The 23,025-nt window shown below is 42.2% G+C and overlaps 1 protein-coding gene across 2 annotated transcripts in view; it reads right to left on the bottom strand.

The window, feature by feature from the left end:
* Positions 1-23,025, bottom strand: part of MFSD14A (major facilitator superfamily domain containing 14A) — a 247,077-nt gene that overhangs the window by 60,721 nt on the left and 163,331 nt on the right. For both annotated transcript variants that reach the window (XM_053693728.1, XM_053693729.1), the window contains 2 exons: positions 17,967-18,080; positions 17,742-17,813 (listed from right to left, as the gene is read on the bottom strand). In XM_053693728.1, coding sequence (XP_053549703.1) covers positions 17,742-17,813; positions 17,967-18,080 — 186 coding nt within the window. The remainder of the gene's footprint in view (positions 1-17,741; positions 17,814-17,966; positions 18,081-23,025) is intronic.

Here is a 23,025-nt window from a genome sequence, read left to right as displayed (position 1 = left end):
GACAGAGTAAACTTACTCAGGCTTTCCATACCAGGGCAGCAACAAAAGGCAGCAAAGCCCACTTTACAAGTTCCTAACTGATTTAAAGCCACCACAGCCCTGCTGAAGAGACTAATGTGGAGTACGGCTAGACCCAAATTGTGATGGAAGGCCAGAGCAATCTTGCCCAGACTTCAAAATAAAAAACTCTTTAAGAAGAATAAAAAATCAGGACACCTAATAACTTCATCTCTTCCTTACACTAGAGGCAAAGAGAATGACTGGGGGTTGTGGGAAGGGAGGTGATACTCATCAGCTTTGCTGTGGTGCTCTTTGCCTCCTGCTGGCCAGGACCAATATTCCCAACAGTAATGGATGATGATCCGTGGTCTCACCGTGTCATTAGAAAGAAATAAACTCCTATTAGTTTCTTAATGTCAGAAGTTCACATGGGACAAATAGTATAGTGTCCCAATAAAAAAGCCATGCATGTACAGAACATTACATAAGGAATAACTTAGCTAAATATTCTTTCCTTAGTTAAAAAAAAAAAAGAAAAACGTTTGCAGTAGAGCAATTACATTGATTTGCCACAAGATGGCCGCAAATACCAAGAAATCCTCTGAAAGGCTCAGAAACTTATATGAAAAAATAAAATAAGTTTAATAAACAAGCATATGACTAAATGCCCACTAGTTTATATCAATAACCCCAGCAGATGAGAAATAACCAAGCATAGAACCGGAGTGCGGCTGAAAGCGCAGACGGCAGAGAGAATAAAAAGGCGGTGCCCTAATAAAAATATCATAGGCTCTTTAAGGCAACTCCTTACTAGTAGAGCTCGCCCCCTACAACAAACCACGGCTGAAAACAGTCACAGCCAGATCCAGGAATAAAATCCCTGCAGTGAATACACCAACCTATTATAGAAGATAACACAGGCACTACCAGATAAAGCCCCTAGGCAGGGCATGCTGGTGCAGTCTGAGAGGAGTCTAACCGAATACCAGAGCGCCACACATTACAATTTGTAGATTAAAGCGCAACTACTTGCGAGTATATTGGAACCGGGCACTGCAGGGTAGCAGTTGGCACCAGGACTGGATGCCATACACAACATGAGTAAATACAACAAAATGTCCCAAGCACAGTGCGCTAGTAGGAAATACTGAAGGCTAACTGCTTATCTCCGAACATAAACCTCCCTCTAAATGAGCTACCAGACCACTTTGAGTAAGAGGAACAGAAAAAGGAAATGTATTCTTACCTGATAAATTTGTGCAGAGGTGACTGAAGTTTAACAAAATTAAAGACCTGTCTTATAAAAACAGGGTGGGCCGTGGACTCATCGTATCGTAAAAGAAACAAATTTATCAGGTAAGAATACATTTCCTTTTCTTTTACAAGATATGATGAGTCCACGTATTTCATCCTTACTTGTGGGATACAATACCAAAGCTATAGTACACGGATGAAAAGGGAGGGACAAGACAGGGAACCTAAAAACGGAAGGCACCACTGCTTCAAGAACCCAACTCCCAAAAACAGCCTCTGATGAAGCAAAAGTATCAAATTGTAAAGTAGAAAAAAATGTGAAAAGAAGACCAGGTTGCAGCCATGCAAACGTTGGCTACAGAAGCTTCATTCTTGGATGTCCACGAGGAAGCAACATCCCTAGTGGAATGGGCCGTAACTCATACAGGAGGCTGCTGTACAGCAGTCTCACATGCAAAATGGATGATACACTTCAGCCAAAAAGAAGAGAGAGCCGTAGCATACTGACCCATACGTCTTCCAGAAAAAACTACAAATAAGACGACTGACGTCTTGTAAATAAAATGTTAAAGCACAGACCACGTCCAAACCGTGCAAAATACGTTCCCTTTGAGAAGAAGGAATAACACACAAAGAAAGAACAACAATCTCTTGATTAATGGTCCTGTTTGAAAAAGCCTTAGGAAGGAAACCTAGGCTAGGACGCAAAACTACCTTATCTGAATGAAAAATAAGATAAGGACAAGCGTATTGTAATGCTGAAAGTTCAGACACTCTTCAAGCTGAAGAAAAGACAACAAGAAATAAAACTTTAAGAACCAAATTCAGACTCCATGGAGGAGCAATGGGTTTGAAACACAGGCCTGATTCCAACCAAAGCCTGACAAAAGGATTGAACGTCAGGGACCTCCACCAGACGTTGGCCTACAAAATAGATAATGAAAAAGGGTGTGTGTACAAGCGCTAAGGTAATCCCCAAGCTGTATCCAAACAGAGATCCTAACCAACCTCCAAAAAATATGCACAAGTAGTAAGAAGTGAATACAGCGCCAACAAGAGGCCAAGGGATAAATATACTCACAGAGAGATAAAAGAAGATTATTTAATGAACCATGTTAAAAAGCATCAGTAATAAAAGACTATATATAAAAAATGTAAAAAGCACATATAAATAAAATTACAAATACAGGAATATCTTACAGAAGCGGCTCAAAGGGCCAAAGCTGATAATTACAATAAAAACAGAGGTAATAACAGGTGATCAGTGTGAGTGGTACACCAGAATAAGAGTGTATACTAATAAAACAGAATTAGCCTAAGTACAACTGTAGCAAGTGCATCAAGCAAAAAACTAATAAACAATAATACAAACAATAGTGTTCAAAATTAGTGTTACAAAAATAGTGTTCCAAAAAATAGAAAAATGCACTGCAGTGCAAAAAAAGGGGGGTAGCAAAATAATTGTATAGATACAATCAAGTAGTGAGTGAGTGCAAATGGATATAAAAATGCTAGCTACTTAATCCACTGAGGTTAAGATATAATTAAATATAATACACAATATGCAATAACATAAAAAATAAAATACACAATATGCAATAACATAAAAAATAAAAAATAAAATATAAAATATAATCCAAAAAAGTGTTCAAAAAGTTGATCAACAAATGTTAGTGAAGAACACCCTTTTTTTCCATTTTTTAGTTTTGATTGACTTATTTTTGTTCTTCACTAACATTTGTTGATCAACTTTTTGAACACTTTTTTGGATTATATTTTATATTTTATTTTTTATTTTTTATGTTATTGCATATTGTGTATTATATTTAATTATATCTTAACCTCAGTGGATTAAGTAGCTAGCATTTTTATATCCATTTGCACTCACTCACTATTTGATTGTATCTATACAATTATTTTGCTACCCCCTTTTTTTGCACTGCAGTGCATTTTTCTATTTTTTGGAACACTATTTTTGTAACACTAATTTTGAACACTATTGTTTGTATTATTGTTTATTAGTTTTTTGCTTGATGCACTTGCTACAGTTGTACTTAGGCTAATTCTGTTTTATTAGTATACACTCTTATTCTGGTGTACCACTCACACTGATCACCTGTTATTACCTCTGTTTTTATTGTAATTATCAGCTTTGGCCCTTTGAGCCGCTTCTGTAAGATATTCCTGTATTTGTAATTTTATTTATATGTGCTTTTTACATTTTTTATATATAGTCTTTTATTACTGATGCTTTTTAACATGGTTCATTAAATAATCTTCTTTTATCTCTCTGTGAGTATATTTATCCCTTGGCCTCTTGTTGGCGCTGTATTCACTTCTTACTACTTCTACAAAATAGATAAGGCAGAAATCTGACCCTTTAGGGAACTTGCCAATAAACCCTTCCCCAATCCTACTTGGAGAAAAGAAAAAAAATTCTGGAAAACCGAACTCTTCACTAGCACAGGCAAAGAGAATGACTGGAGTGGGAGGGAAGGGAGGAGTTATATATACAGCTCTGCTGTGGTGCTCTTTGCCTCCTCCTGCTGACCAGGAGGTGATATCCCACAAGTAAGGATGAAATCCGTGGACTCATTGTATCTTGTAAAAGAAATTAGTAGTGAAACGCTCCCCAATCATGTAGGAGAAAAAAAATCGCCACATGGAACCTAGTTCCCTTTACCTAAGGGCACGAGCCATAGTAAAGGAATCCGTCCTGCATCCAACATTGAGTAATGAATGGTGGCTAGAAAGCGTGTGAAAATGTGCTGCTGAAAAAGCCAGTATTAGGGTAAAGTGAACTGGTTGCATTAACCCCAGAAACAAAGACCTGACTCCCATTCAACAACATAAGGCAGGGCTGACCTGGTCTATAACTGACTTGCACCAGGACATGTAAGCGGCGAGATTCCTGTCTCTGGCTGAAGGCTGCAAGATATCCCAAACATGAGGATATATCTCAATATGTTATACGGATAGCAGGCCCCACCTGGTCCTGAATAAACTTGCAGTCCCTTTCAGTAAATAAAAGGACACCCTCCAGGAGCAGTCACAGCACTTTCAGGTCTGTCAGCTTCATCAGACTTCTAACAGGGACCTGAGATGAAAGGAGAGCAGAGTAAACGTAACCCTGGCTGCCGGGTGGGGGGGGTTAGCATAGATTGCTGGAGGGATAACAGGGACTACTCTGCGACCTCCAGCAGCTAACAGCTACCAATACTCTTACTCAAGAGGATCACATGGACACAGCATTCAGAGCACCATCTTCTCACTCCACCTTGTTACAGGAAGGCAAATAATGACGGGGATTATGGGTAATGGGAGTGACACTTAACAGCTCCAGACAGCCCAACCTGCAAAAACTAATTTCAGAGAGGTGGCTTCTCCCGCTTCTGCGCTGCCACCCCCCCTCCCAGTTATATATTGGACACCTTGAAACCCGAAATAAGATAGAGACTTATCATTAAAGTAGCTTCCCACTAAACTCACATAAAAAAAAGTAAATTTAAGCTTACCTGATAAATTAATTTCTTCTAAGGTACGACGAGTCCACGGATTCATCCTTTACTTGTGGGATACAATACCAAAGCTATAGGACACGGATGAACGGGAGGGACAAGACAGATGGCTAAACAGAAGGCACCACTGCTTGAAGAGGTTTTCTCCCAAAAATAGCCTCCGAAGAAGCAAAAGTATAAAATTTGTAAAATTTGGAAAAGGTATGAAGCGGCGACCAAGTCGCAGACTTACAAATCTGTTCAACAGAAGCATCATTTTTAAAAGCCCATGTGGAAGCCACCGCTCTAGTAGAATGAGCTGTAATTCTTTCAGGAGGCTGCTGTCCAGCAGTCTCGTATGTGAAACGGATGATGCTTTTCAGCCAAAAAGAAAGAGAGGTAGCCGTAGCTTTTTGACCTCTACGTTTTCCAGAATAGACAATAAACAAAGAAGATGTTTGACGGAAATCTTTGGTCGCTTGCAAGTAAAACTTCAAAGCACGAACCACGTCCAAGTTGTGCAACAGACGCTCCTTCTTAGAGGAAGGATTAGGACACAGGGAAGGAACAACAATTTCCTGATTAATATTCTTATTAGTAACAACCTTAGGAAGGAATCCAGGTTTGGTTCGCAAAACCACCTTATCCGAATGAAAAACAAGATAAGGTGAGTCGCATTGCAATGCAGATAGTTCAGAAACTCTTCGAGCCAAAGAGATAGCGACTAAAAACAGAACTTTCCAAGACAGAAGCTTAATATCTATGGAATGCATAGGTTCAAACGGAACCCCTTGAAGAACTTTAAGAACTAAATTCAAACTCCATGGCGGAGCAACAGGTTTAAACACAGGCTTAATTCTAACTAAAGCCTGACAAAACAACTGAACGTCTGGAACATCTGCCAGACACTTGTGTAGAAAAATTGATAAAGCAGATATCTGTCCCTTTAGGGAACTAGCTGATAACCCCTTCTCCAATCCTTCTTGGAGAAAGGACAAAATCCTAGGAATCCTGATCTTACTCCATGAGTAGCCTTTGGATTCACACCAATAAAGATATTTACGCCATATCTTATGATAAATTTTCCTAGTGACAGGCTTTCGAGCCTGAATCAAGGTATCTATGACCGACTCAGAGAATCCCCGCTTAGATAAAATCAAGCGTTCAATCTCCAGGCAGTCAGTCGCAGAGAAACTAGATTTGGATGCTGGAACGGACCTTGAATGAGAAGGTCCTCTCTCAGTGGCAGTATCCATGGTGGTAGAGATGACATGTCCACCAGGTCTGCATACCAATTCCTGCGTGACCACGCAGGTGCTATCAAAATCACCAAAGCTCTCTCCTGTTTTATTCTGGCAATCAGACGAGGGAGGAGAGGAAATGGTGGAAACACATAAGCCAGGTTGAACGACCAAGGTACTGCTAGAGCATCTATCAGTACTGCTTGAGGATCCTGTGATCTGGACCCGTAACAAGGAAGTTTGGCGTTCTGACGAGACGCCATCAGATCCAATTCTGGTGTGCCCCATTGATGAGTCAATTGTGCAAACACCTCCGGATGGAGTTCCCACTCCCCCAAATGAAAAGTCTGACGACTTAGAAAATCTGCTTCCCAGTTCTCCACTCCTGGGATATAGATTGCTGATAGATGGCAAGAGTGAGTCTCTGCCCATCAAATTATTTTGGTAACTTCTATCATTGCTAGAGAACTCTTTGTTCCCCCCTGATGATTGATATATGCTACTCTCGTGAGGGGGAGAAGTGAACTGTTTTTTACGTTCACCTTCCACCCGTGAGATCTTAGAAAAGCCAACACGATGTCCGTGTGAGATTTGGCTAGTTGGTAAGTTGACGCCTGAATTAAGATATCGTCCAGATAAGGCGCCACTGCTATGCCCCGCGGCCTTAGAACCGCCAGAAGGGACCCTAGCATCTTGGTGAAAATTCTGGGAGCTGTGGCCAGCCCGAAGGGAAGAGCCACAAACTGGTAATGCTTGTCCAGAAAGGCGAACCTGAGGTACTGTTGATGATCTTTGTGGATAGGGATGTGCAGTTACGCATCCTTTAAATCCAAGGTGGTCATATATTGACCCTCCTGAATCATTGGTAAAATAGTCTGAATGGTCTCCATCTTGAAGGATGGGACTCTGAGGAATTTGTTTAGGATCTTGAGATCTAAAATTGGTCTGAAGGTCCCCTCTTTTTTGGGAACCACAAACAGATTGGAGCAAAACCCCTGCCCCTGTTCTGTTTTCGGAACTGGGCAGATCACTCCCATGGTATATAGGTCTTCTACACAGCGTAAGAACTCTCTTTTTGTCTGTTTTACAGACAATTGAGAAAGATGGAATCTCCCCCTTGGAGGAGAATCTTTGAAATTCAGAAGCTACCCCTGGGTTACGATTTCTAAAGCCCAGGAGTCCTGAACGTCTCTTGCCCAAGCCTGAGCAAAGAGAGAAAGTCTGCCCCCTACTAGTCCCGGATCGGGGGCTACCCCTTCATGCTGTCTTGGTGGCAGCAGCGGGCTTCTTGGCCTGTTTACCTTTGTTCCAAGTCTGGTTAGGTCTCCAGACAGACTTGGATTGAGCAAAATTCCCCTCCTGCTTTGCAGCAGGCGAGGAGGTAGAGAGACCACCTTTGAAGTTTCGAAAGGAACGAAAATTATTTTGCTTGGTCCTCATCTTATTTGTCTTATCCTGAGGAAGTGCATGGCCTTTTCCTCTAGTGATGTCTGAAATGATCTCTTTCAGTTCAGGCCCGAATAGGGTCTTACCCTTGAAAGGGATGGCTAAAAGCTTAGATTTGGATGACACGTCAGCAGACCAGGACTTAAGCCATAACGCTCTACGCGATAAAATGGCAAAAGCTGAATTCTTTGCCGCTAATTTAGCCAGTTGAAAAGCGGCATCTGTAATGAAAGAATTAGCTAGCTTGAGAGCCCTAATTCTATCCAGAATATCATCTAATGGGGTCTCAACCTGAAGAGCCTCCTCCAGAGCCTCGAACCAAAAAGCAGCTGCAGTAGTTACAGGAACAATGCACGCTATAGGCTGCAGAAGAAAACCCTGATGAATAAATATTTTCTTTAGGAGATCCTCTAATTTTTTATCCATAGGATCTTTGAAAGCACAACTGTCCTCAATAGGTATAGTTGTACGCTTAGCCAGGGTAGAAATAGCCCCCTCCACCTTAGGGACCGTCTGACACAAGTCCCGCATGGTGTCTGATATGGGAAACATTTTCTTAAAAGTAGGAGGGGGAGAAAACGGAATACCTGGTTTATCCCACTCCTTAGTGACAATGTCCGAAATCCTCTTAGAGACCGGAAAAACATCAGTGTAGGCAGGAACCTCGAGATATCTGTCCATTTTACACAATTTCTCTGGAACTACAATAGGGTCACAATCATCCAGAGTCGCTAAAACCTCCCTGAGCAACAAGCGGAGGTGTTCTAGTTTAAATTTAAAAGCCGTCATATCTGAGTCTGTCTGAGGGAACATCTTTCCTGAATCAGAAATCTCTCCCTCAGACAGCAAATCCCTCACCCCCAACTCAGAACATTGTGAGGGTACATCGGATATGGCTAATAAAGCGTCAGAGGGCTCAGTATTTACTCTCACACCAGACCTACTGCGCTTCCCCTGCAACCCAGGCAGGTTAGATAAAACCTCTGTGAGGGAAGTATTCATAACTGCGGCCATATCTTGCAGGGTGAAAGAATTAGACGCACTAGAAGTACTTGGCGTCGCTTGTGCGGGCGTTAATGGTTGGAACACTTGGGGAGAATTAGATGGCATAACCTGATTCCCTTCTGAGTGAGAATCATCCTGCGACATACTTTTATCAGCTAAAATATGTTCTTTGCAATTTATTGCCCTTTCAGTGTATGAGAAACACATTTTAAATGGGGGTTCCACAATGGCTTCTAAACACATTGAACATTGGCTTTCCTCAATGTCAGACATGTTGAACAGGCTAGTAATGACCACAAACAAGCTTGAAAACACTTTAGTGAAAAAATGTTAAAAAACGGTACTGCGCCTTTAAGAGAAAAAAAGCATACACGTTCTGCAAAACTGCTTTAAAATACACCAATCGTTTCAAATTTTTGATATAAGATTCAATTTATGCAGTTAAGTTTTCCCCACAAAAAAAAAAACACACTTAACCCTTTATTGTGAAAACCGGATAGTTAATGAGCCTAAATGCGGAAAAACACCCCCTGCCCTCAGGAATTTGAAAAACATAATTTATGTAAGAACTTACCTGATAAATTCATTTCTTTCATATTAGCAAGAGTCCATGAGCTAGTGACGTATGGGATATACATTCCTACCAGGAGGGGCAAAGTTTCCCAAACCTCAAAATGCCTATAAATACACCCCTCACCACACCCACAAATCAGTTTAACGAATAGCCAAGAAGTGGGGTGATAAGAAAAAAGTGCGAAAGCATAAAAAATAAGGAATTGGAATAATTGTGCTTTATACAAAAAAATCATAACCACCACAAAAAAAGGGTGGGCCTCATGGACTCTTGCTAATATGAAAGAAATGAATTTATCAGGTAAGTTCTTACATAAATTATGTTTTCTTTCATGTAATTAGCAAGAGTCCATGAGCTAGTGACGTATGGGATATACATTCCTACCAGGAGGGGCAAAGTTTCCCAAACCTCAAAATGCCTATAAATACACCCCTCACCACACCCACAAATCAGTTTAACGAATAGCCAAGAAGTGGGGTGATAAGAAAAAAGTGCGAAAGCATAAAAAATAAGGAATTGGAATAATTGTGCTTTATACAAAAAAATCATAACCACCACAAAAAAAGGGTGGGCCTCATGGACTCTTGCTAATATGAAAGAAATGAATTTATCAGGTAAGTTCTTACATAAATTATGTTTTCTTTCATGTAATTAGCAAGAGTCCATGAGCTAGTGACGTATGGGATATACATTCCTACCAGGAGGGGCAAAGTTTCCCAAACCTCAAAATGCCTATAAATACACCCCTCACCACACCCACAAATCAGTTTAACGAATAGCCAAGAAGTGGGGTGATAAGAAAAAAGTGCGAAAGCATAAAAAATAAGGAATTGGAATAATTGTGCTTTATACAAAAAAATCATAACCACCACAAAAAAAGGGTGGGCCTCATGGACTCTTGCTAATATGAAAGAAATGAATTTATCAGGTAAGTTCTTACATAAATTATGTTTTCTTTCATGTAATTAGCAAGAGTCCATGAGCTAGTGACGTATGGGATAATGACTACCCAAGATGTGGATCTTCCACGCAAGAGTCACTAGAGAGGTAGGGATAAAATAAAGACAGCCAATTCCGCTGAAAATAATCCACACCCAAAATAAAGTTTAAATCTTATAATGAAAAAAACTGAAATTATAAGCAGAAGAATCAAACTGAAACAGCTCCCTGAAGTACTTTTCTACCAAAAACTGCTTCAGAAGAAGAAAATACATCAAAATGGTAGAATTTAGTAAAAGTATGCAAAGAAGACCAAGTTGCTGCTTTGCAAATCTGATCAACAGAAGCTTCATTCCTAAAAGCCCAGGAAGTACAAACTGATCTAGTAGAATTAGCTGTAATCCTTTGAGGCGGGGTTTTACCCGACTCGACATAAGCATGATGAATTAAAGATTTCAACCAAGATGCCAAAGAAATGGCAGAGGCCTTCTGACCTTTCCTAGAACCGGAAAAGATAACAAAAAGACTAGAAGTCTTTCGGAAATTCTTAGTAGCTTCAACATAATATTTCAAAGCTCTAACTACATCCAAAGAATGCAATGATTTCTCCTTAGAATTCTTAGGATTAGGACATAATGAAGGAACCACAATTTCTCTACTAATGTTGTTAGAATTCACAACCTTAGGTAAAAATTGAAAAGAAGTTCGCAACACCGCCTTATCCTGATGAAAAATCAGAAAAGGAGACTCACAAGAAAGAGCAGATAATTCAGAAACTCTTCTAGCAGAAGAGATGGCCAAAAGAAATAAAAAGCTTTCCAAGAAAGTAATTTAATGTCCAAAGAATGCATAGGTTCAAATGGAGGAGCTTGAAGAGCCCCCAGAACCAAATTCAAACTCCAAGGAGGAGAAATTGACTTAATGACAGGTTTTATACGAACCAAAGCTTCTACAAAACAACGAATATCAGGAAGATTAGCAATCTTTCTGTGAAAAAGAACAGAAAGAGCAGAGATTTGTCCTTTCAAGGAACTTGCAGACAAACCTTTATCCAAACCATCCTGAAGAAACTGTAAAATTCTCGGAATTCTAAAAGAATGCCAGGAAAAATGATGAGAAAGACACCAAGAAATGTAAGTCTTCCAGACTCTATAATATATCTTCCTAGATACAGATTTACGAGCCTGTAACATAGTATTAATCACAGAGTCAGAGAAACCTCTTTGACCAAGAATCAAGCGTTCAATCTCCATACCTTTAAATTTAAGGATTTGAGATCCTGATGGAAAAAAGGACCTTGCGACAGAAGGTCTGGTCTTAACGGAAGAGTCCACGGTTGGCAAGAGGCCATCCGGACAAGATCCGCATACCAGAACCTCTGCGGCCATGCTGGAGCCACCAGCAGAACAAACGAGCATTCCTTCAGAATCTTGGAGATTACTCTTGGAAGAAGAACTAGAGGCGGAAAGATATAGGCAGGATGATACTTCCAAGGAAGTGACCATGCATCCACTGCTTCCGCTTGAGGATCCCTGGATCTGGACAGATACCTGGGAAGTTTCTTGTTTAGATGAGAAGCCATCAGATCTATTTCTGGAAGTCCCCAAATTGAACAATCTGAAAAAATACCTCTGGGTGAAGAGACCATTCGCCCGGATGTAACGTTTGGCGACTGAGATAATCCGCTTCCCAATTGTCTATACCTGGGATATGAACCGCAGAAATTAGACAGGAGCTGGATTCCGCCCAAACCAGAATTCGAGATACTTCTTTCATAGCCAGAGGACAGTGAGTCCCTCCTTGATGATTGATATATGCCACAGTTGTGACATTGTCTGTCTGAAAACAAATGAACGATTCTCTCTTTAGAAGAGGCCAAGACTGATGAGCTCTGAAAATTGCACGGAGTTCCAAAATATTGATTGGTAATCTCACCTCCTGAGATTCCCAAACTCCTTGTGCTGTCAGAGACCCCCAAACTGCTCCCCAACCTGTCAGACTTGCATCTGTTGAAATCACAGTCCAGGTTGGAAGAACAAAAGAAGCCCCCTGAACTAAACGTTGGTGATCTCTCCACCACGTCAGAGAGTGTCGTACAAATGGTTTTAAAGATATTAATTGATGTATCTTTGTGAAATCCCTGCACCACTGGTTCAGCATACAGAGCTGAAGAGGTCGCATGTGAAAACGAGCAAAGGGGATCGCGTCCGATGCAGCAGTCATAAGACCTAGAATTTCCATGCATAAGGCTACTGAAGGGAATGATTGAGACTAAAGGTTTCGACAGGCTGAAACCAATTTTAGACGTCTCTTGTCCGTCAGATACAGAGTCATGGACACTGAATCTATCTGGAAACCTAAAAAGGTTACCCTTGTCTGAGGAATCAATGAACTTTTTGGCAAATTGATCCTCCAACCATGATCTCGAAGAAACAATACGAGTCGATTCGTATGAGATTCTGCTAAATGTGAAGACTGAGCAAGTACCAAGATATCGTCCAAATAAGGAAATACCACAATACCCTGTTCTCTGATTACAGACAGAAGGGCACCGAGAACCTTTGTAAAAATCCTTGGAGCTGTTGCTAGGCCAAACGGCAGAGCCACAAATTAATAATGCTTGTCTAGGAAAGAGAATCTCAGAAACTGATAGTGATCTGGATGAATCGGAATATGCAGATATGCATCCTGTAAATCTATTGTGGACATATAATGCCCTTGCTGAACAAAAGGCAGGATAGTCCTTATAGTTACCATTTTGAATGTTGGTATCTTACATAACGATTCAATATTTTTAGATCCAGAACTGGTCTGAAGGAATTCTCCTTCTTTGGTACAATGAAGAGATTTGAATAAAACCCCAGTCCCTGTTCCAGAACTGGAACTGGCATAATTACTCCAGCCAACTCTAGATCTGAAACACATTTCAGAAATGATTGAGCCTTCGCTGGATTTACTGGGACACGGGAAAGAAAAAATCTCTTTGCAGGAGGCCTTATTTTGAAGCCAATTCTGTACCCTTCTGAAACTATGTTCTGAATCCAAAGATTGTGAATTGAATTGATTCAAATTTCTTTGAAAAATCGTAATCTGCCCCCTACCAGCTAAGCTGGAATGAGGGCCGCACCTTCATGTGGACTTGGGAGCTGGCTTTGGTTTTCTAAAAGGCTTGGATTTATTCCAGACTGGAGATGGTTTCCAAACTGATACCGCTCCTGAGGATGAAGGATCAGGCTTTTGTTCCTTATTGTGACGAAAGGAACGAAAACGATTATTAGACCTAAATTTACCTTTAGATTTTTTATCCTGTGGTAAAAAAGTTCCTTTCCCTCCAGTGACAGTTGAGATAATAGAATCCAACTGAGAACCAAATAATTTATTACCCTGGAAGGAAAGGGAAAGCAAAGTTGACTTAGAAGACATATCAGCATTCCAAGTTTTAAGCCATAAAGCTCTTCTAGCTAGAATAGCTAGAGACATATACCTGACATCAACTCTAATGATATCAAAGATGGCATCACAAATAAAGTTATTAGCATGTTGAAGAAGATTAACCATGCTATGAGAATTATGATCTGATACTTGTTGCGCTAAAGCTTCCAACCAAAAAGTTGAAGCTGCAGCAACATCCGCTAAAGATATAGCAGGTCTAAGAAGATTACCTGAACATAAGTAAGCTTTTCTTAGAAAGGATTCAATCTTCCTATCTAAAGGATCCTTAAAGGAAGTACTATCTGCCGTAGGAATAGTAGTACGTTTAGCAAGAGTAGAGATAGCCCCATCAACTTTAGGGATTTTGTCCCAAAATTCTAATCTGTCAGCTGGCACAGGATATAATTGCTTAAAACGTTTAGAAGGAGTAAATGAATTACCCAAATTATTCCATTCCCTGGAGATTACTTCAGAAATAGCATCAGGGACAGGAAAAACCTCTGGAATAACTACAGGAGATTTAAAAACCTTATTTAAACGTTTAGATTTAGTATCAAGAGGACCAGAATCCTCTATTTCTAATGCAATTAAAACCTCTTTAAGTAAAGAACGAATAAATTCCATTTTGAATAAATATGAAGATTTATCAGCATCAACCTCTGAGACAGAATCCTCTGAACCAGAGGAACCACTATCAGAATCAGAATGATGATGTTCATTTAAAAATTCATCAGAAAAATTAGAAGTTTTAAAAGACCTTTTACGTTTACTAGAAGGAGGAATAACAGACATAGCCTTCTTAATGGATTTAGACACAAAATCTCTTATGTTAACAGGAACACTAGTATTAGATGTTGATGGAACAGCAACAGGTAATGTAGTATTACTAAAGGAAATATTATCTGCATTAACAAGTTTGTCATGACATTCTTTACAAACAACAGCTGGAGGAACAGATACCACAAGTTTACAGCAGATACACTTAACTTTGGTAGATCCAGCACCAGGCAGTGATTTTTCAGTAGTATCTTCTGACTCAGGGTCAATCTGGGACATCTTGCAATATGTAATAGAAAAAACAACATATAAAGCAAAATTGATCAAATTCCTTAAATGACAGTTTCAGGAATGGGAAAAAATGCCAGTGAACAAGCTTCTAGCAACCAGAAGCAATAAATAATGAGACTTAAATAATGTGGAGACAATAATGACGCCCATATTTTTTAGCGCCAAAAAAGACGCCCACATTATTTGGCGCCTAAATGCTTTTGGCGCCAAAAATGACGCCACATCCGGAACGCCAACACTTTTGGCGCAAAAAAACGTCAAAGGATGACGCAACTTCCGGCGACACGTATGACGCCGGAAATAGAAAAATATTTTTGCGCCAAAAAAGTCTGCGCCAAGAATGACGCAATAAAATGAAGCATTTTCAGCCCCCGCGAGCCTAACAGCCCACAGGAAAAAAGTCAATTTTTAAGGTAAGAAAAAAATGATAAATTCATATGCATTATCCCAAATATGAAACTGACTGTCTGAAATAAGGAACGTTGAACATCCTGAGTCAAGGCAAATAAATGTTTGAATACATATATTTAGAACTTTATATAAAAGTGCCCAACCATAGCTTAGAGTGTCACAAAAAATAAGACTTACCTACCCCAGGACACTCATCTACACGTAGTAGAAAGCCAAACCAGTACTGAAACGAGAATCAGTAGAGGTAATGGTATATATAAGAGTATATCGTCGATCTGAAAAGGGAGGTAAGAGATGAATCTCTACAACCGATAACAGAGAACCTATGAAATAGACCCCGTAGAAGGAGATCATTGAATTCAAATAGGCAATACTCTCCTCACATCCCTCTGACATTCACTGCACGCTGAGAGGAAAACCGGGCTCCAACCTGCTGCGGAGCGCATATCAACGTAGAATCTAGCACAAACTTACTTCACCACCTCCATAGGAGGCAAAGTTTGTAAAACTGATTTGTGGGTGTGGTGAGGGGTGTATTTATAGGCATTTTGAGGTTTGGGAAACTTTGCCCCTCCTGGTAGGAATGTATATCCCATACGTCACTAGCTCATGGACTCTTGCTAATTACATGAAAGAAAAAATGGGGTTAGAGCTTCGATTTGGCCCAACACTTCCACAAGGGCCCTCTGGAGTTGGAGCTTGCTGCTTGCTTTGTAAATACAACTGCGCATCTGAGGCGCGAAAATAGACCCCACCCATCTCACTCAATGTTTTGTCAGCCTAAATGAACCGCACCAGAGTGGTTCCAAACTAGCCATGTGGGTTCTGAGACCCAAAAAGAAGCCAAAGTGTACCCTCAAAGTCTCCAAAAAGCGTTATTGCTCAAAAAACGTTAACAGCACTCCCAGTTCACAAAACGTTTGCCCACAAACATTTAAAACTCAGTGTCAACCATTTTTTTTATAAGCCCCTTATGCAAGCCTAGTAATACCCTTCTATATCTTTTAGGATTACTGCTTACCCTTACCCTCATGGGGATACTGTCAGCCTTTCTGAAATACCACAGTCTCTCCAGAAAAAATGACTGAACATACCTCACTGCTATATAGCATGAAAACGTTCCTCACACTGAAGTTTCTTGTACCCCTCAGCCATTCTGTGGGAACTGCTCTGGATCTTAGTGACAAAGGCTAAGATCATCAGCCTCCAGGCAGAAGTCTTCATCCATCTGCTGCCTGAGATTAAATAGTACACACCGGTACCATTTAAAACAAAAAACTCTTGCTTGAAGAAAATAAAAACTAATATTTTATCACCTCTTTCACTTTACCCTTCCTAGTACTTAGAGTAGGCAAAGAGAATGACTGGGGGTGGAGTTAGGGAGGAGCTATATAGACAGCTCTGCTGTGGTGCTCTTTGCCACTTCCTGTTAGCAGGAGGATAATATCCCACAAGTAAAGGATGAATCCGTGGACTCGTCGTACCTTATAGAAGAAAAAGTAGCTTTATTGCACAACCACATACAACAAACCTATTTTCCAGTGATCGTACGCTTGTTGAATGCTTAAATATTTTAGAAAATTAAGTTTAATTACGTGCAGTAAATAAGGTAGTATTTGTGTTCTATTTTATTAAAATCAGTGGGGGTTTTTTGGTTACTGATGCTTTGAGGGTTCTATAACGTCCCAGCAACTAAAGGCATTCCTTAAAGAAACACTTTTCCGGATTTGGGCCACATTGGATCATGGTACTTGGAGTTTCAGGGAGATTGCATTCCATTTGCTGGCATCAGGGAGCTGCTATTACAATCAAGGAGACTCCCTGAACATCAGGGAGAGTTGGGATGTCTGCAGCTATGCTGGGGTGCACTTTGCCTCCCCCTGGTGGCCAGGACTTTAATTCACACTAGTAATTAGAATGGATTTGTGGACTCTCCATGCCAATAGAAAAGAAATTGCTATTTGGTGAAAGAAGCAAATAGGAAGTGGCTTAAGTGCACAAATCCTTTCTCACGGTTATAGTTCCAAGGACTCTAACGTATTTGGATCATAATGAGTGTTAAACGCCTTTTGCCGTTAAAGGGACATGAAACCCAATTTTTTTTCTTTCATGATTTAGAAAGAGCGTGTCATTTTAAACAACTTTCTAATTTACTTCTATTATCTAATTTGCTTCATTCTCTTGATATCACTTGCTGAAAAGCATATATAGATATGCTCAGTAGATGCTGATTGGTTGCTGCACATAAAGGCCTTGTGTGATTGTCTCACACATGTGCATTGCATTTCTTCAACAAAGGATATCTAAAGAATTGAGCAAATTAGATAATAGAAGTAAATTGGAAAGTTGTTTAAAATTGCATGCCCTACCTGAATCATGAAAGTTTAATTTTGACTAGACTGTCCCTTTAAGATACTTTGCCTTTTGGAACATTTTTTTGTATCAGCCATAAACCCCTGTGATTACTTCTACGATTATTTTACACAACTTATTCCACCTTTTCTTATACTGAGATTGTCATATAAGTGTATAACTATTTTATGTGAGTGAAATACGGTTTATTACTATTTCTGGTCCTGTTGATACAAGCTTGTTTTAGCGCATATTACGGTGTTTTACTGGGTTTTTTTGGAGAAGCTTGCAGAGGGCTTTTCAGCATTTGGTAATTTGCTAATATCACATTTAAATTTTTTAGGAGTTGCATCTTTGTGTGTTAAACTCCACATTCTTTTAACTTATAAAAAAAAAGCTCTATTTAAACACTTTACCTTTTTCAGAGGAAAAACAAAAGCTGTTTAAAGGCCGCCAGACCAGGACGGGGAAGGGGAGGGGGCAGGAAGCACCAGCCGAGGAGAGAGTACATAGACTACTAACCTGTGCAATAATGGAGAGAATTCCCAGAACAGCTATAAACGCAGCAACACTCTCTGGGGAAAAGTGCATGATCTGAAATCAGAGAGCAGGAACTGTAAGTTACACAACAGCGGGTTATAAGGAAGAGAGCTTGGGGTGACATTGCAGAGGGCTCCCTCTCCCGCACAGCCTCACACTGTCTGCCCAGTTACTACTTCACCTCCTAGCTACTCACTCGGTACTCACCTGCCTAAGGTACAGGAAGAAGCTGGAGTACTGTCCGGCCTCTGGGAGGTAGGAGAGGAAAACCGTTATACAGATGAGCAGCACAATGGAATCCTGGCCGACCTTCTTCAGAGACTGTGGAGGAAATACAGCACCTTTAGACATATAGTAAGGAAAACGTTTGTGCGGTGCCTGCGAGGCCTATGTGTGTGTGTACAGTGCCTGTGAGGCCTGTGTGTGTGTGTGTGTGTATGTACAGTGCCTGTGAGACCTATGTGTGTGTACAGTGCCTGTGAGGCCTATGTGTGTGTGTACAGTGCCTGTGAGACCTATGTGTGTGTGTACAGTGCCTGTGAGGCCTATGTGTGTGTGTACAGTGCCTGTGAGGCCTGTGTGTGTGTGTGTGTGTATGTACAGTGCCTGTGAGACCTATGTGTGTGTACAGTGCCTGTGAGACCTGTGTGTGTGTGTACAGTGCCTGTGAGGCCTATGTGTGTGTGTGTGTACAGTGCCTGTGAGACCTATGTGTGTGTGTACAGTGCCTGTGAGACCTATGTGTGTGTGTGTACAGTGCCTGTGAGACCTATGTGTGTGTGTATGTACAGTGTCTGTGAGACCTATGTGTGTGTATGTACAGTGCCTGTGAGACCTATGTGTGTGTGTATGTACAGTGCCTGTGAGACCTATGTGTGTGTGTGTACAGTGCCTGTGAGACCCATGTGTGTGTGTACAGTGCCTGTGAGACCTATGTGTGTGTGTACAGTGCCTGTGAGACCTATGTGTGTGTGTGTGTACAGTGCCTGTGAGACCTATGTGTGTGTGTATGTACAGTGCCTGTGAGACCTATGTGTGTGTGTGTACAGTGCCTGTGAGACCTATGTGTGTGTGTATGTACAGTGCCTGTGAGACCTATGTGTGTGTGTACAGTGCCTGTGAGACCTATGTGTGTGTACAGTGCCTGTGAGACCTGTGTGTGTGTGTACAGTACCTGTGAGACCTATGTGTGTGTGTGTGTACAGTGCCTGTGAGACCTATGTGTGTGTGTACAGTGCCTGTGAGACCTATGTGTGTGTGTACAGTGCCTGTGAGACCTATGTGTGTGTGTACAGTGCCTGTGAGACCTATGTGTGTGTGTGTACAGTGCCTGTGAGACCTATGTGTGTGTATGTACAGTGCCTGTGAGACCTATGTGTGTATGTACAGTGTCTGTGAGACCTATGTGTGTGTATGTACAGTGCCTGTGAGACCTATGAGTGTGTGTATGTACAGTGCCTGTGAGACCTATGTGTGTGTGTGTACAGTGCCTGTGAGACCCATGTGTGTGTGTGTGTACAGTGCCTGTGAGACCTATGTGTGTGTGTACAGTGCCTGTGAGACCTATGTGTGTGTGTGTGTGTGTGTGTACAGTGCCTGTGAGACCTATGTGTGTGTGTGTGTGTGTACAGTGCCTGTGAGACCTATGTGTGTGTGTATGTACAGTGCCTGTGAGACCTATGTGTGTGTACAGTGCCTGTGAGACCTATGTGTGTGTGTGTACAGTGCCTGTGAGACCTATGTGTGTGTGTACAGTGCCTGTTAGACCCGTGTGTGTGTATGTACAGTGCCTGTGAGACCTATGTGTGTGTGTATGTACAGTGCCTGTGAGACCTATGTGTGTGTGTGTATGTACAGTGCCTGTGAGACCTATGTGTGTGTGTATGTACAGTGCCTGTGAGACCTATGTGTGTGTGTATGTACAGTGCCTGTGAGGCCTATGTGTGTGTGTGTACAGTGTCTGTGAGGCCTATGTGTGTGTGTGTACAGTGCCTGTGAGACCCATGTGTGTGTGTGTACAGTGCCTGTGAGACCCATGTGTGTGTGTGTACAGTGCCTGTGAGACCCATGTGTGTGTGTGTACAGTGCCTGTGAGACCTATGTGTGTGTGTGTACAGTGCCTGTGAGACCTATGTGTGTGTGTGTACAGTGCCTGTGAGACCTATGTGTGTGTGTATGTACAGTGCCTGTGAGACCTATGTGTGTGTATGTACAGTGCCTGTGAGGCCTATGTGTGTGTATGTACAGTGCCTGTGAGACCTATGTGTGTGTGTATGTACAGTGCCTGTGAGACCTATGTGTGTGTGTGTGTACAGTGCCTGTGAGACCTATGTGTGTGTGTGTACAGTGCCTGTGAGGCCTATGTGTGTGTATGTACAGTGCCTGTGAGGCCTATGTGTGTGTGTGTGTACAGTGCCTGTGAGGCCTATGTGTGTGTGTATGTACAGTGCCTGTGAGACCCATGTGTGTGTGTACAGTGCCTGTGAGACCCATGTGTGTGTGTGTACAGTGCCTGTGAGGCCTATGTGTGTGTGTACAGTGCCTGTGAGACCTATGTGTGTGTATGTACAGTGCCTGTGAGACCTATGTGTGTGTATGTACAGTGCCTGTGAGACCTATGTGTGTGTGTACAGTGCCTGTGAGACCCATGTGTGTGTGTGTACAGTGCCTGTGAGGCCTATGTGTGTGTGTGTGTACAGTGCCTGTGAGACCTATGTGTGTGTATGTACAGTGCCTGTGAGACCTATGTGTGTGTATGTACAGTGCCTGTGAGACCTATGTGTGTGTGTGTACAGTGCCTGTGAGACCTATGTGTGTGTGTGTACAGTGCCTGTGAGACCTATGTGTGTGTGTGTACAGTGCCTGTGAGACCTATGTGTGTGTGTGTACAGTGCCTGTGAGACCTATGTGTGTGTGTGTACAGTGCCTGTGAGACCTATGTGTGTGTGTGTGTACAGTGCCTGTGAGACCTATGTGTGTGTGTACAGTGCCTGTGAGACCTATGTGTGTGTATGTACAGTGCCTGTGAGACCTGTGTGTGTATGTACAGTGCCTGTGAGACCTATGTGTGTGTGTGTACAGTGCCTGTGAGGCCTATGTGTGTGTGTACAGTGCCCGTGAGGCCTATGTGTGTGTGTATGTACAGTGCCTGTGAGACCCATGTGTGTGTGTGTACAGTGCCTGTGAGGCCTATGTGTGTGTATGTACAGTGCCTGTGAGACCTGTGTGTGTATGTACAGTGCCTGTGAGACCTATGTGTGTGTGTACAGTGCCTGTGAGACCTATGTGTGTGTGTGTGCATGTACAGTGCCTGTGAGACCTATGTGTGTGTGTGTACAGTGCCTGTGAGACCTATGTCTGTGTATGTACAGTGCCTGTGAGACCTATGTGTGTGTATGTACAGTGCCTGTGAGACCTATGTGTGTGTGTGTGTATGTACAGTGCCTGTGAGACCTATGTGTGTGTGTGTGTATGTACAGTGCCTGTGAGACCTGTGTGTGTGTGTACAGTGCCTGTGAGACCTATGTTTGTGTGTGTACAGTGCCTGTGAGACCTATGTGTGTGTGTGTACAGTGCCTGGGAGACCTATGTGTGTGTATGTACAGTGCCTGTGAGACCTATGTGTGTGTGTGTACAGTGCCTGGGAGACCTATGTGTGTGTATGTACAGTGCCTGTGAGGCCTATGTGTGTATGTACAGTGCCTGTGAGACCCATGTGTGTGTGTGTACAGTGCCTGGGAGACCTATGTGTGTGTATGTACAGTGCCTGTGAGACCTATGTGTGTGTGTACAGTGCCTGTGAGACCCATGTGTGTATGTACAGTGCCTGTGAGGCCTATGTGTGTGTGTGTGTACAGTGCCTGTGAGACCTATGTGTGTATGTACAGTGCCTGTGAGGCCTATGTGTGTGTATGTACAGTGCCTGTGAGACCTATGTGTGTGTGTGTACAGTGCCTGTGAGACCTATGTGTGTGTATGTACAGTGCCTGTGAGACCTATGTGTGTGTATGTACAGTGCCTGTGAAACCTATGTGTGTGTGTGTACAGTGCCTGTGAGACCTATGTGTGTGTATGTGCAGTGCCTGTGAGACCTATGTGTGTGTATGTGCAGTGCCTGTGAGGCCTATGTGTGTGTGTAAAGTGCCTGTGAGACCTATGTGTGTGTATGTACAGTGCCTGTGAGACCTATGTGTGTGTGTGTGTGTGTGTGTACAGTGCCTGTGAGACCTATGTGTGTGTATGTACAGTGCCTGTGAGACCTATGTGTGTGTATGTACAGTGCCTGTGAGACCTATGTGTGTGTGTGTACAGTGCCTGTGAGACCTATGTGTGTGTATGTGCAGTGCCTGTGAGACCTATGTGTGTGTATGTGCAGTGCCTGTGAGGCCTATGTGTGTGTGTACAGTGCCTGTGAGACCTATGTGTGTGTATGTACAGTGCCTGTGAGACCTATGTGTGTGTATGTACAGTGCCTGTGAAACCTATGTGTGTGTGTACAGTGCCTGTGAGACCTATGTGTGTGTATGTGCAGTGCCTGTGAGACCTATGTGTGTGTATGTGCAGTGCCTGTGAGGCCTATGTGTGTGTGTACAGTGCCTGTGAGACCTATGTGTGTGTATGTGCAGTGCCTGTGAGACCTATGTGTGTGTATGTGCAGTGCCTGTGAGGCCTATGTGTGTGTGTACAGTGCCTGTGAGACCTATGTGTGTGTATGTACAGTGCCTGTGAGGCCTATGTGTGTGTGTACAGTGCCTGTGAGACCTATGTGTGTGTATGTACAGTGCCTGTGAGGCCTATGTGTGTGTGTACAGTGCCTGTGAGACCTATGTGTGTGTATGTACAGTGCCTGTGAGACCTGTGTGTGTGTGTGTGTGTACAGTGCCTGTGAGACCTATGTGTGTGTATGTACAGTGCCTGTGAGACCTATGTGTGTATGTACAGTGCCTGTGAGACCTATGTGTGTGTGTATACAGTGCCTGTGAGACCTATGTGTGTGTGTATACAGTGCCTGTGAGACCTATGTGTGTGTGTATACAGTGCCTGTGAGACCTATGTGTGTGTATGTACAGTGCCTGTGAGACCTATGTGTGTATGTACAGTGCCTGTGAGACCTATGTGTGTGTGTATACAGTGCCTGTGAGACCTATGTGTGTGTGTATACAGTGCCTGTGAGACCTATGTGTGTGTGTATACAGTGCCTGTGAGACCTATGTGTGTGTGTATACAGTGCCTGTGAGACCTATGTGTGTGTGTATACAGTGCCTGT

Source organism: Bombina bombina, chromosome 10, assembly GCF_027579735.1.
Source record: "Bombina bombina isolate aBomBom1 chromosome 10, aBomBom1.pri, whole genome shotgun sequence".
Classification (NCBI taxonomy): domain Eukaryota; kingdom Metazoa; phylum Chordata; class Amphibia; order Anura; family Bombinatoridae; genus Bombina; species Bombina bombina.
Note: the sequence above shows the minus strand (reverse complement) of the source record. Positions and strands in the feature narration are given on the sequence as shown.